This window comes from Cucurbita moschata, unplaced genomic scaffold, assembly GCF_002738365.1.
Source record: "Cucurbita moschata cultivar Rifu unplaced genomic scaffold, Cmos_1.0 Cmo_Scf00030, whole genome shotgun sequence".
NCBI lineage: Eukaryota > Viridiplantae > Streptophyta > Magnoliopsida > Cucurbitales > Cucurbitaceae > Cucurbita > Cucurbita moschata.
In genome coordinates, this window is record NW_019268546.1 from 1690970 (window position 1) to 1703135 (window position 12166).

Here is a 12166-nt window from a genome sequence, read left to right on the forward strand (position 1 = left end):
AATTCGAGAACTGCAGTCAATTCTTACTAAATTGAAAGTCAAAGGTTCTGCTAAGATTGCATTACAATTCGGATTTATTTCTCTCCTCCAATTCGGGAAGAAAGTTTCCCAAACCAAGAAAACCTCATCAAGCTCTGAAACCTACTAGACAGTTTCTTGGTTCTAAATAGCTAAAAGGACCGACATTAACGGTTAGAAACCACGAACCTCCACAATAGTATGATATTGTCCACTTTGAGCATAAATTTTTATGACTTTGTTTTTTGTTTTCCTAACACGCCTCATACCAATGATGTATTCCTTACTTATCATCCCCTTAATTAGCCGATGTGGGACTCCTCTTCCAACAATCCTCCCCTCGATCAAAGTACACTATAGAGTCCTCCCTTAATCGAGACTTGACTCATTCTCTGGAGCCCTTGAACAAATAACACCCTTTGTTTGACACTCGAGTCACTTTTGACTATTCCAAGGCTCACAACTTCTTTGTTCGACACTTGAGGATTCTACTGACATAGCTAAAATTAAGAGCATAGCTCTCTTACCATGTTAGAAACCACGGACCTTCACAATGGTATGATATTATTCACTTTAAGCATAGGCTCTCATAGGTTTGCTTTTGGTTTTCGCAAAAGACTTCATACCAATGAAGATAGATATTATTCCCCTTAAATAACCATGGTGAGACTTCTCTCCCAGCAATTCTCAACATACTTCATGATGAACAATCATTGTCATTTTGTTAGCAAGCTAAAAGGTTCAAAACTGGACGAAATGATGGGAGACGAATGGTTAAATGCACACAACCAGTACAAGAAATATTATGCAGCGTTTTAATTTGAGAGAAAGTTGGGGAGAGCTTCTCAGCCTTCTAAAAAAGGGTCGGGTCAGCTCCCATTTAAAGGCGAGAACCCGAAAGATAACGATCTGTTGAAGAAGAAGCTAAAAAAGTTATCTCAGACATTTGAACAAACACGTAAAAGACAATCAAACCGGGTAATTTCAGGCATTTGAACAAACATAGTTCGTATCAGTTTAGATGAAGAATTTCGAGGCTTTAAAAGAATAGGATCGAAGATAAACCTTTGAAATAATAAATTTGTTTAATTACACTATATTTAAAAGTTATTTTAATTATATATATATATATATATTCTTATTACACATTTTTAATTTTAAATTAATCCAATGTTTGAAATACATTTTATTCATCAAGTTAAATTTTTTTTTTATCACATAAAATTACTCTTTAAATTAATTTATTAATTTGTTATAAAGATGTTAATTTATCAATTTCTTTTATTAAAAAAAAAATATATATTTTTTGTTCACTAGCTATTTCATTAGCGAGTTAAAAAGACCGTTTAGGGTTGATGAATATAAATCGACATGTCGGTCGTTAAGCGATAATTAAATAGTCAAGCGAGCAGTGAAGTAGGAAGGGATACGAACTATGGAGATGACATGTCGGCGCTTCCCGTTCGTTTTCTAAGACTATCACCTGATCATCAGCAAACCGAAGAACAGTAGAGTTCATCAAGATGAAGGCAATGGCAGCCTCCAGCCGTCCGGTACAAATTTCTCATGGAACCTGCTTCTTGCCATTTTCCCGCCAAATCAACACCTTCTGCCGACCACCGCGGCGTCTCTGCTACACGAACTCCAAAGGTCAGTTCATCTTCTTCTCTTTCGGCGCATAAACATGATCGCTCAATTTCATCACTTCCTTGGCCCTCGTATTTTTTCGTCAATCAAACAGGAGAATCCATCAGAATGTACTCTAGTTTTTCTTCCAATTAACATTTCTTTCTTTCGACTATGTTTCTGAAATTATCGGGTTCTATTTCTTAATTTCTGCCTCTTCTCGTTTCGCAGGGCTGAAATGGTTCGGATATGGAGTTTGTGTATCGCCACCTAGTTTTGAGGTCGCTGCCGTAGCTGGACGGAGGGAGAGAGCGCAAGTATCTGCTGCGTGGGATGAGGGGCCTTATGAATTGCTTCCGAATGGGAAAATACAGTACCTGGATGAACAAGATGTTGTAACCTTTCTAGATCCGCCGAAGGAGCTCATACCTTTAGATCCTACTACTTATAATCCAGCCGCATATCTTTGGTAGTAATTTATTCCTGAGCTGTAGATTTCTTAATCGACTTCAGCTGATTCTATTTCGTATGTTTGTTTCATATCATCATAAATTGATTCCCATAACTGTAACTATAATTTTGCAATGGTCAGTGGTTCAACATACTCTATATTTTGTGATTTATCTTAGTTTCTAACATTACCAACTCGTTGGCAAAATGTTTATGAGTGTTCTCCTGCATTGTTGCTGATTTTCATGGAGTTTACTCGTAATTCAGTTTGAAACTCTGTGTTTCGATTGGCAGGAAAAAGATTGAAGTTATTCCTGAGGAAAGACGTCACAATCTTCTGCACCTTCTAAGCCCTAGGTTACACATATGAAGCATTATATTTCCTGTATAATTGTTTCTTCTTCTTCATTAATACGATTTCCCTTCATTTGTAAACTTTTACAATTTGGTAGGAACTCTCTTAGCCACAAAAGAATTCTACATGTAAAGTTTTGTTTGTAATTTGGAAATTCTGACACCAGGACTACAATATAGGTGTATATCAAGGGCTTGGGGAATAGCTGGCACGAGATATGATGATCCGAAGTTAGTAAAGAAAATGGCATCTAGTTTGCTGCAAAACAAAGATGGAACGACGCTTGAATATTATAACTGCATAAAAAGTGGAGGTAAGTAGTTCACTATATGCTTGAGATTCGTAATATGCGAAAAGCGTTCAAATGTTGCCTCTAGATTTTTAAATCCCTTTACTGTATAAGGAAAACGATTTGATAGAGGACAATAAAAGGCGAAATTTGTAAACAGGTAGTGCTTTTTTTGGATTTGATTTGAAGTTCTTTTTTTGATCTTTTTCCTCAAGATTATGTATATATTATGCTAGCCTAACTACTTTGATTCTGAACATCTTGAATAGGACAAATACCCATTGCTTGGATTAATCATTTCAAGAAGGTAAAATTATCTAGTCCTAGTCCCACCTTTCTTCTTTCACAGAATCTATCTATTTACATCTCCCTGTTTATTAGGCATTATTTTCTTGCAACGACGGAAAGACATATGGGCGGTTTATTGGTAAGATCTCTTAACCTTTGGCAACTATATACTCTTCTTCTCTCGTGACATTAGTAACCCAGTATGAGTACAGATTCTATGACATTAAAACACTACAGAAGCTAGCTGATTCACTATCCTATTGACCTTTTATAAGTTCATTTATCCTCACTTTCTTTATTTTTGGATATGGATTAGACATATCTTGGTGTATCACTATATTTATATGACGCGCATCTGTGTCCTTGAGTTCTAAGGTTACAAAAGATGATCAAGATCCCATTGTCACAGCCTCAATCCCATCTGTTTGCTGGAGTTTTTGAACAATGAAATTGAATTATTTGATGATCAAGCTTTAACATGGACAGTTCCTATTGAACATGTTTTGATAACTTGCATAGCATGTGAATTTCACTTTGCCTCTAAAATTTTCTTCTGTTTCAATTCTGCTAACTTGTATCATTTCGCAAATCAGGCATGGGATTGGCTGGATTTGCAAATTCCTTTAATCCATTGTACTTTGAGGTGAAACAACTTAAAGAAGTAATGTCAACTGAACATCCTTGTGATTTGGCTTATGAATTTGGAGATGGGCTCTTTGATTTTCATGAATACCCTGAAGGCTTTCCAGCTTCAGGTATGATATTGAATTCATTTTTTTTTGTGTATCTTTCTTCACATTGGTTAAATCTCATCAATTCTATTGGTTCTTCTTCGGTACAATTTCAACTCAATCTTATGTTATTTGTGAAGTTAATTGCCACCAAGATATTTCATGAAAGAAAATGAAAGAAATGATCACTAGAAAAGAACTGTTTGCTCTGCATGGACCTGTTTTCTCTGTGGCTCACTAGGAAGTTGCAAGGTTTGAGTCTGCTCAGCTTTGCAACATAAGTTCCACTATATATACATACATACATAAATATATATATATATATATACACACACACATACATATATATACATTATATATATATATGTGTGTGTATGTATATATATAGATAGATGAAGTCTATAGTGCCTTTATTGAATGAGAATTCTGATCATGTACCAGAGACTTGAGATATGCTTTTCATCTCTGGAGATACACTCATAAATTTCAGACGGTGAAGGATATTCTTTATTTGAGGTTTTAAATACCCTTGTTTTACATTTCAAACTCTACTGAAATGATAGCTCTCATGCATCATGCTTCTCCTTGCTTTTCCAAGTTTTTAGTACTTTGTATATATCATAGTTTCTTTTTGCTTTGCATGTGTTTCCTTAGCTACCTCCCTTTTCTTTCAAATCTACGAAAGTACAAAATAAAAGTATGTAATTTACGCTCGCCTTTTTCCGCCCGCTTTTCAGTCTCGTCTCTGTACCAGTTAGATGAATCTCCAACCTTATATCTTTCTTTATCAGAAACTGATGGAAGTTCCACTCGATTAATTACTTATTTGCATAGTTTCCAAATTTATAGTTTTCATATTATTCTTTTCATTTTGCAGTCAAGCATCGATATCCGTTCAACGATCATCTTGTAGTATATGTTCGATTTGTGGGACCTGGAGTATTAGTTGGCCAGGCATGGCAAGAAGGAAAAGCTTTAGAGCAGGTGCCACGTAAACTATGTTCCGAAATCTTGATGATCAAAGACTACAGTCCACGTCCTCTCCAAGAGAAGCAATAGCCATAGCCATAGCCATAGGGCTTCATTCAACTCTTCCTTTTGAGAAAATGAAAGTACCATTACGTTTGTAATGCTGCATTGGACACAAAAATCCTCTGCCTTCTTAGAAGCATTATGTTTATATGAGGAGAGTGTTCAAGAACAAGGGACGTAAAAGCAGCCTGATCTACCTAATGTGCGGGGCTATATTCAATGAATCCCTTCTTTGAAGTAAAAGAAGAGTTCATGTCAAGCAAGGGCGCCATGTTTAGGAGGAAGATTTCCTTCCTAAGAACAAGTGGAAACAGGGCTTGGAGACATGACTGAGTGGAAATGTAATTGACTTATCCCCAATTGTTAGAAGCTAGAACACTTTGCAGTCGTTCAATTCTACCATGGATTTCCCTTTTTCGTTCAGTTTGGGAGATTTCTTGCCTATTTTGGATTGTTCTTGGATTGCTGGCTGAAAATCTTTTTGCCATTTGTGTAGCCGAACTGAAAATTTGTGTTCTAGTCGACAAATGCAAATGTGAAGTAGAAAAATTTGAACTTCTAACTTCATGAGAAGAATTGTATATCAATTATAGTTGAGTTATAATTGCAAGCTGAATAACACAAAAACGCATAAAAATTACAATACATCAGTCCTATACAAGGCAACCTCACTTTTGGAACGACATGTCGTTTCGTAAGCCCAATTTAAGGCAGTCGACGCGTCGTGGGCAGAGTCTCCTCTCCCACTTCACCGCAGCCAATCTCGAAGTAGTTCCGACGAACTTCCGACGACTACGGCAACCATCGCTCTGTTTTTCTCCTACTCTGCTCTCTGTTGAGGTACTCTTTTAGGGTTTAATAAGCTGTTTGGTTTCTGATTTTTTTTTTTTTTTTTTTTTTTTTTTTTTTTTTGTTTCTTGTGACGTTCGATACAGATTACTGATTATAGATTATAGTAAGATATTACTTGCTTCGAATTTGTTCTCACCGATTGAATTTCTTCTCGCTTTTGGACGATTTGAGCGTTCTGTTTCTTGTCTCTACCAGGAATTTGCTAGTTGAAGCAATGACTTCTGAGGAGTGATTTTGTTTTCACTTTCCTTCGAGTTAATTAGGTCATATGCGTATTATCTGTGCGTGTTCTTGTCATTGTTCTTATTCGGTGCTTCCGTACTTCTTGGAATTGGAGTCGGTTTTCGTTTTGAAGTCGGATGTTTTTTGCGGCGTATCTCTATTACTCATGAACTATTGATGGTTGAATTTTTTGAGCTCCTGCTTGAATGAAATTCTCGCTAGAATCCAATCTAAACCTAATTTTCTTTCAGATTCTGGAGAATTTTTGGTGCTGCTTGTGCTCCCTGTCAAGTTTCAGGACTCGCGTGAATGGAAGCTGAAATCTCAGATGATCAGATTATTGGTAAAGCTTTCGAAGACCAAGACTACTTGGAGAAGATAACCAAGTTACAGGGCTACCTTGATGAGGTGAAAACTCTGCCTATCTTGAAATGAAACCATACCTGTACCTGAATTTGCCTGATGGTGTTTATGGTTATGGATCAACTGTTCTTCAATCTATAAATCGTATATTGCTTGCTTGTTTTTTAATGGCTTATCAGTTGGGCAATTCCTTAGCAATGTTATTGAGTAATTCTATAGGAAAGATTACATGTTCTTTTTCCCAGTGCATTCGTGATGTAGGACGCCCCAAAGCCATGAATAGGAATAAGAATGCTGGAAAAGGTTGTAGAACTATGTAAGGAATGTGCCACTAAGCTTGAATAACGACTCGATTGCGATATTGATACTTGTGATGGTATATAAAGTTAAGGAGCTTTGACCCGAAGGTTTTGGAGCTTTCTTCGATTATTAGAGATCGGATTGTGAAACCTCCTTAGGCTCCTCTGAAATCCTATGCCGAGGAGGAAATCTATAGGTAAGATCTCGAAGAAGGGGCCAGTTGGGCCGAGTTAAGGAAGACTGACTACCTAGTGATTTACAACCACCTCCCTCTCCCTGTCCCTCTTCCTCACGCCTATTTGTTCTCCTGGTATCAGAGTCAAAGTGAGTCGGGGAGAGAGCCAATGACTTGATGGCCTTTCAGTTTCTTTCTTGGGTTGGATTGTTAGGTATATCATTTTGTCTTAGAAGAAAACTTGGTGTACTACTGGCTGATGTTGTCGAATGTCGTATGCCCTGGTTTCTGATTCTAGCAACCGACTCAACTCGAGTGTGGAAAAACAAAAAAGAAGTCGAGCATCGCCTCCCGACCATTCTATTGGAAACTTATGCCGACTTTTGGTTGTTGTCTACTTAGTCACTGATTATCATAAAGATTCTTGTTCGGATGCGAATTATAATTAGACTTGTTTATTATCATTGTTGTTTTGAATGAAAACAACCATACTTGGATAAAGAAAATGAAAAACAGCCGACAACCAATGGAGGAGCCAAAACAAAGTTGAGCTTAAATTTTCGTGTCTTTGCAGCTATATATCTGATTGTGTTTTGATATGAAGCTTGATTGGTGGGTTGTGTTGAATTCAGGTGAAGAAGATTGTAAGAGAAAGCTGTTCCGAAGAGGTGTTAGAAGTGGCGTTGAGCTCTGTCTCCTCCCTAATTAGCATCCTCTCCTCCATGGCGTCGTCGTCTACCATACTCCATTCTTCACTTTGAGTTCGGAAAATGTTGAAAACCCTGCTTCCTCTTCGCTCTATTGCCCTCTAATTCCCTCTAATGCAGGTAGATGGGTAGTGTTGATGGCATGTGAAGTTGAATGTTAGTCTTGTCAACAATGCAGGTAGATGTAGATGTTGTATTTCTTTCTCGTCTCTCTTTGCTCGTCTTTATTATGTGAAGAGCAGAGAGAGAGAGAGAGGCTTACGAGCATCAAGGCGTAGTAGTTCAGGGTAACTTTATGAAAACCAACCACATTTCAGTTTTGTTTGTTTATGTGGATTATGTTAAAAGATTGGATTGGGTTGTTACTGTTTTTTCAACCCAACACAACCCTTATTAAATAGTGAACCCCTATCTAACTATAAATTTTTTAGGTCGGGTTGGCTATTTGGGTCGTCTATTCAGTTTGAAAATTATTTTTTTTATATATTTTTAGACCTTTAATTAAGGTTATATTAGTTAAAATTTAGTTTTAAGCAACTATGAATAATTAAAAAATTATGAAATTCAATAAAAAAAAAAAATATATATATATATATATATATATGTATATATTACATGTATGTATAATAAGTAAAAATGTATTTTTTAAAATTAACCGTGAATTCAGTTCAATTTAATTTAGTTTTAGAAGAATTTATAAAATTAATCCTTCAGGTTGATTGGAATTTTTTTGGGTAATACCGTTTTTTTATGTTAATTTTTGAACAAATACCGTAAAAAGCTATACTCGTCAGCAATCGGTTCTATGGTGTAGTGGTTAGCACTCTGGACTTTGAATCCAGCGACCTGGGTTCGACTCCCGGTAGGACCTGGTCGAAATACAATAAATTTGTTTTTATTTGATTTTTAAAAAATAAAATTATTTTATTATAAGATCGACAGTAAGCATGCGGTTCTATGGTGTAGTGGTTAGCACTCTGGACTTTGAATCCTGCGACCTGGGTTCGACTCCCGGTAGGACCTCTTTTTTTTTTTATTTACTCGGCATAAATCGGAGCATCCCTCAACTGAACATCTCGTTAGGCCCAGTAAGCTCAAAAATTATAAGATATATATTAAGCATGTGGTTCTATGGTGTAGTGGTTAGCACTCTGGACTTTGAATCCAGCGACCTGGGTTCGACTCCCGGTAGGACCTCTCTTTTGTTTTTACTCGGTATAAAACGGAGCATCCCACGAAATGGGCTTCATTTTTTGAAGGCCCATTACATCAACTGAACATCTGGTTGGCCCAGTAAGCCGAAACACTATTCGTCGGCCCATCCTGCCTACTACAAATCGGTTGAACGAAGCTCATCGAGACTACAGAGAAAAAAGAGAGGAAGAAAGTTGCAGAGAAATGGCTTCGAATGCAGCAGTTCCCTTTTGGAGAGCGGCGGGGATGACATACATCACCTACTCTAACATTTGCGCCAATCTGGTCAGGAACTGTCTCAAGGATCCTTACAAAACCGAAGTTCTCAGCCGCGAGAAGGTTCATTTTTCCATTTCCAAGTGGGCGGACGGCAAGCCCCAAAAGCCCAGTATGTTCTCTCTCTCTGTTTAGATTTTAGATCGAGATCTTGATTTTCGACCTTGTTCATTGATTCATTTCGTCGGATGCTATTTTGTTTCTGAGTTGTATTTAATCCATGGACCTGTATATTGGATTTTCTTGCGTTAATTCTTATCGTCTGTTGTTGAGGGTTTCAGTTAAATTTTAGTTCTCTTCAAGACGATATGAATATTGTAAAATTTGCGTCCATAGCGTTCGTTTAGGGAATAGGAATACGATTCGCATCCTGGATCTCTAGGGGCTTGTTGTTTGCGTTGGTCTATATGCGTATTTGTTTAAGAGAAATAGAGGTATTTAGTTTCGTGTGATGTAGATGCTATTTGTGTTGCATCAGTCGTTGTAATTGTTCGCTTCCATATCGTTCGAGTCATTTCTGTGCTGATAATTGTTCCCGTGAATTGTAGTGGAGTATCTATTTTCTCGATAGATTTAATGTTCGTAGTCCGAAGTAACCATTCACTCGTAATTCCTTTATTCTCAGATGTATAACTTCCTCTACCATTTTCGGTTTAGACATTTTGCCTGGAGTTCTGTTGGTTAAATTTTAAGGGCGACAATTTTACTGATAAGAATTTTAGGTGCTATATTGAGAATCAGAAAAACCAATCAATTAGATTAAAGCGAACCAAATGGATGTTGGTTGCTCGAAGAAATTGTCAGCTATCAGTTTTTATAATTGAAGGATCGACCATTGCATGTCAGTGCCTCTGACCAACTTAGACACATACAAAATCCCATCCCCCACCCTGAAATTCTTTAAGGTCGTCATTTTGGCCTACTTTGATCAGGTTTTGGTGTCAGCGTCATTTTTACTTCTATTCCACTTGATGCCAACCAGCTTTCTTTTTATTGTTCAATGGGTTGATTTCTTGATTAATTGTGTCTTTCTTATTGATTTTTTCAGTTAGTTGAAAATATTCTATTAGATCTAATAAGTACCTTGGGTTAGAATTGAGAGATTCTATGCTCGAATCTTTAGTATTCTTTTATTTATTGTCTGTATCTACTATTTAGGCAGACTACCGTCACCCATTCTTACTAAGAAACTGAAAGAAACGATATCATTATGGGAGAAGTTGATCGTTAAAATGATAATTGATTCGGTGTAGCATAGGGAGGGGTTATCACATATCATTTTGTTTTTAGGAATGATGGTGGAATAGAAAGTTTTGCCTAGCAATTTAGTCAACTCTGAATATCCAAAGTGTAAATAATATGTCTGGATCTTGGATACAGAATCCATAATAGTCTTCTCCAGTTTCTATGTGATTTAGTGTAAACCCCAAGAGTCCATACCGCGGCTGCTGGCATGGAGTTAGCCAGGGCTTCTTCCTGAGTCCTGTCATGATCGTGATTTTTATGTTTATCGGTGTACTGGAATGTGCTGCATACTCCTTGTCAGTTGATTAAAAATATGGTTGTCTAGATATTATTAGAAACAAAAATTTGTTAAGAGACATAGAAAAATGTTGCAGAAGGAGATGAAGATAACCACTGTGATCGTGATCGCACAGCACATGGTACTTATCTTTTTCAAATGGGATGTATGACCCCACAAAAATTCTTCTTAAATGTTTTAGAAATAGTTTCGATGCACAATGAACTCCATGGTGACGTTTGCAATTTTGAAGTATACACCACATTGCTCAATTTGGATTCACTTGTGGAACATATACTTGTGGAACATATACTTGTGGATGTTTGGTTGATTTGCAATCTTTTGCTATATTATTTGTGATCTTATTGTGAGGCCATTTGTCTTAATAACATATACTTGTGGAAGTTCTGAATTAAAGCCACTGTATCTGCATTCCTTAAGAAATGGTTATGAGTTGTAACCTTCCTTTGAATCTCTACTCTATATGGAGCTATAAAAGAACAGCATGTCGTGAAATGTTACTAAAATAAGGAAGGGATTATAGTTTAATCTCTGAACTTTTATATTTGAATTGTGTCAAATAGGTCTCCAAGTGTCTGTCCCTAACCTTTTAGTTTTGTGTATGAGGTCCTCGTCAAAAGTGGGAATACGTCTCTAAACCTCTAGTATTGTGTCTAAATGTCACTGAACTTGTGTCGAAGCTCTCCTAACGCTAAAAAGATCGAATAGGCCGTTGAACGGGTTAATTTTATGTCGACGTTTGTTTTTCTTTTTAATTTCATGGAGCTGTTAGAGATGGTTGTGTTAATTAAACACGTTCGAATTTGAAAGGTTACGTTTCCTCTGTATTTTTACTAATGGATTGATCTTTGTTACATCAGTTATTCGGTCGGATAATCCTGAAGCGTGAAGGTCGGGAGTGGATCTCTTGAAGGTGCTTCTTTTTTTTACTTTTTCTTTTTGTTGGAAATATTATGAACATTGGTGGTAGGGTTGTTGAATCAGTTTGTTGGAATGAAGCCTTAAATGGAGATGGATTTTGATGAATCTCTGGAATTTCCAAAGGGTTTGCAAAATGTAATAAATAAATGAGATGAACTATGAAGGAAAAGGTCCTTTGCTAATCTTATATTCTTCTGTATCCACCAACTTTTTATTTTATTATTTTAAATGTATTTTAGTAGTGATATTATAGAGCGGTTTAGGGGTCTTCTCCTCAACCACTTCCGGCGGAGGTTCAACCAAACCCACCTTCTTCGATCATTTGATAATTAATTTCTAGCCTTTTAATATCACAAATTTCATTATTTAATCATAATAATCATTTCAGAGTTTTTTTTTTTTTTTTTTAATTATATTCCAACCTCGATTTCTGTTTTAAACTCTCGTTGGAGGATAAAAGTCCCACAAAAATACTTTCTATTGGTATGAGGTTTTCTGGGGGAAATTCAAAGTAAAGCTACGAGAACTTATTCTCATAGTGGACAATATCATACCATTGTGTAGCCATGAGAGCTTATACTCAAAGTGGACAATATCATACCATTGTGGAGCCATGAGAGCTTATGCTCAAAGTGGACAATATCATACTATTATGAAGCCACAAAGTGGATAATATCATACCATTGTGGAGAATCGTGTTCGTCTACAGTATATACACATTAATACGTGTTCGCTTAACTCGTCTAACAGTATATACACATTAATACTTTTTGTTTGTAAGGTAATATACTATTTTGGATATTTAAAATACATTTTTTTTTATA

At 36.4% G+C, this 12166-nt stretch overlaps 2 protein-coding genes and 3 non-coding genes across 5 annotated transcripts; all 5 read left to right on the forward strand.

Moving 5' to 3' along the window:
• Positions 1–1399: 1399 nt before the first annotated feature.
• Positions 1400–7596, forward strand: LOC111464245. Its single transcript, XM_023108357.1, has 10 exons — positions 1400–1668; positions 1876–2113; positions 2389–2451; positions 2629–2762; positions 3008–3045; positions 3120–3165; positions 3620–3781; positions 4635–5629; positions 6115–6271; positions 7334–7596. The coding sequence occupies exons 1-8, from the start codon at positions 1542–1544 to the stop codon at positions 4814–4816; spliced, it is 990 nt and encodes a 329-aa protein (XP_022964125.1). The 5' UTR covers positions 1400–1541; the 3' UTR covers positions 4817–5629; positions 6115–6271; positions 7334–7596.
• Positions 7597–8207: 611 nt separating this feature from the next.
• Positions 8208–8279, forward strand: TRNAQ-UUG. Its single transcript has one exon. It is a non-coding gene; the product is annotated as a tRNA-Gln (tRNA).
• Positions 8280–8359: 80 nt separating this feature from the next.
• On the forward strand, positions 8360–8431 carry TRNAQ-UUG. The gene has a single exon. It is a non-coding gene; the product is annotated as a tRNA-Gln (tRNA).
• Positions 8432–8533: 102 nt separating this feature from the next.
• Positions 8534–8605, forward strand: TRNAQ-UUG. The gene has a single exon. It is a non-coding gene; the product is annotated as a tRNA-Gln (tRNA).
• Positions 8606–8770: 165 nt separating this feature from the next.
• Positions 8771–11545, forward strand: LOC111464246 (ATP synthase subunit epsilon, mitochondrial-like). The gene is made up of 2 exons (XM_023108358.1): positions 8771–8990; positions 11282–11545. Exons 1-2 carry the CDS (start codon positions 8807–8809, stop codon positions 11308–11310), a joined length of 213 nt encoding a protein of 70 aa, XP_022964126.1. The 5' UTR covers positions 8771–8806; the 3' UTR covers positions 11311–11545.
• Positions 11546–12166: the final 621 nt, after the last annotated feature.

Coding starts and splice junctions, on each gene's coding strand:
- LOC111464245 (XM_023108357.1), top strand. CDS start 1,542: ATGAAGGCAATGGCAGCCTCCAGCCGTCCGGTACAAATTTCTCATGGA. Junction 2,114..2,388: donor AATCCAGCCGCATATCTTTG/GTAGTAATTTAT, acceptor TTCGATTGGCAG/GAAAAAGATTGAAGTTATTC. Junction 3,046..3,119: donor GGATTAATCATTTCAAGAAG/GTAAAATTATCT, acceptor CCTGTTTATTAG/GCATTATTTTCTTGCAACGA.
- LOC111464246 (XM_023108358.1), top strand. CDS start 8,807: ATGGCTTCGAATGCAGCAGTTCCCTTTTGGAGAGCGGCGGGGATGACA. Junction 8,991..11,281: donor CGGCAAGCCCCAAAAGCCCA/GTATGTTCTCTC, acceptor TTGTTACATCAG/TTATTCGGTCGGATAATCCT.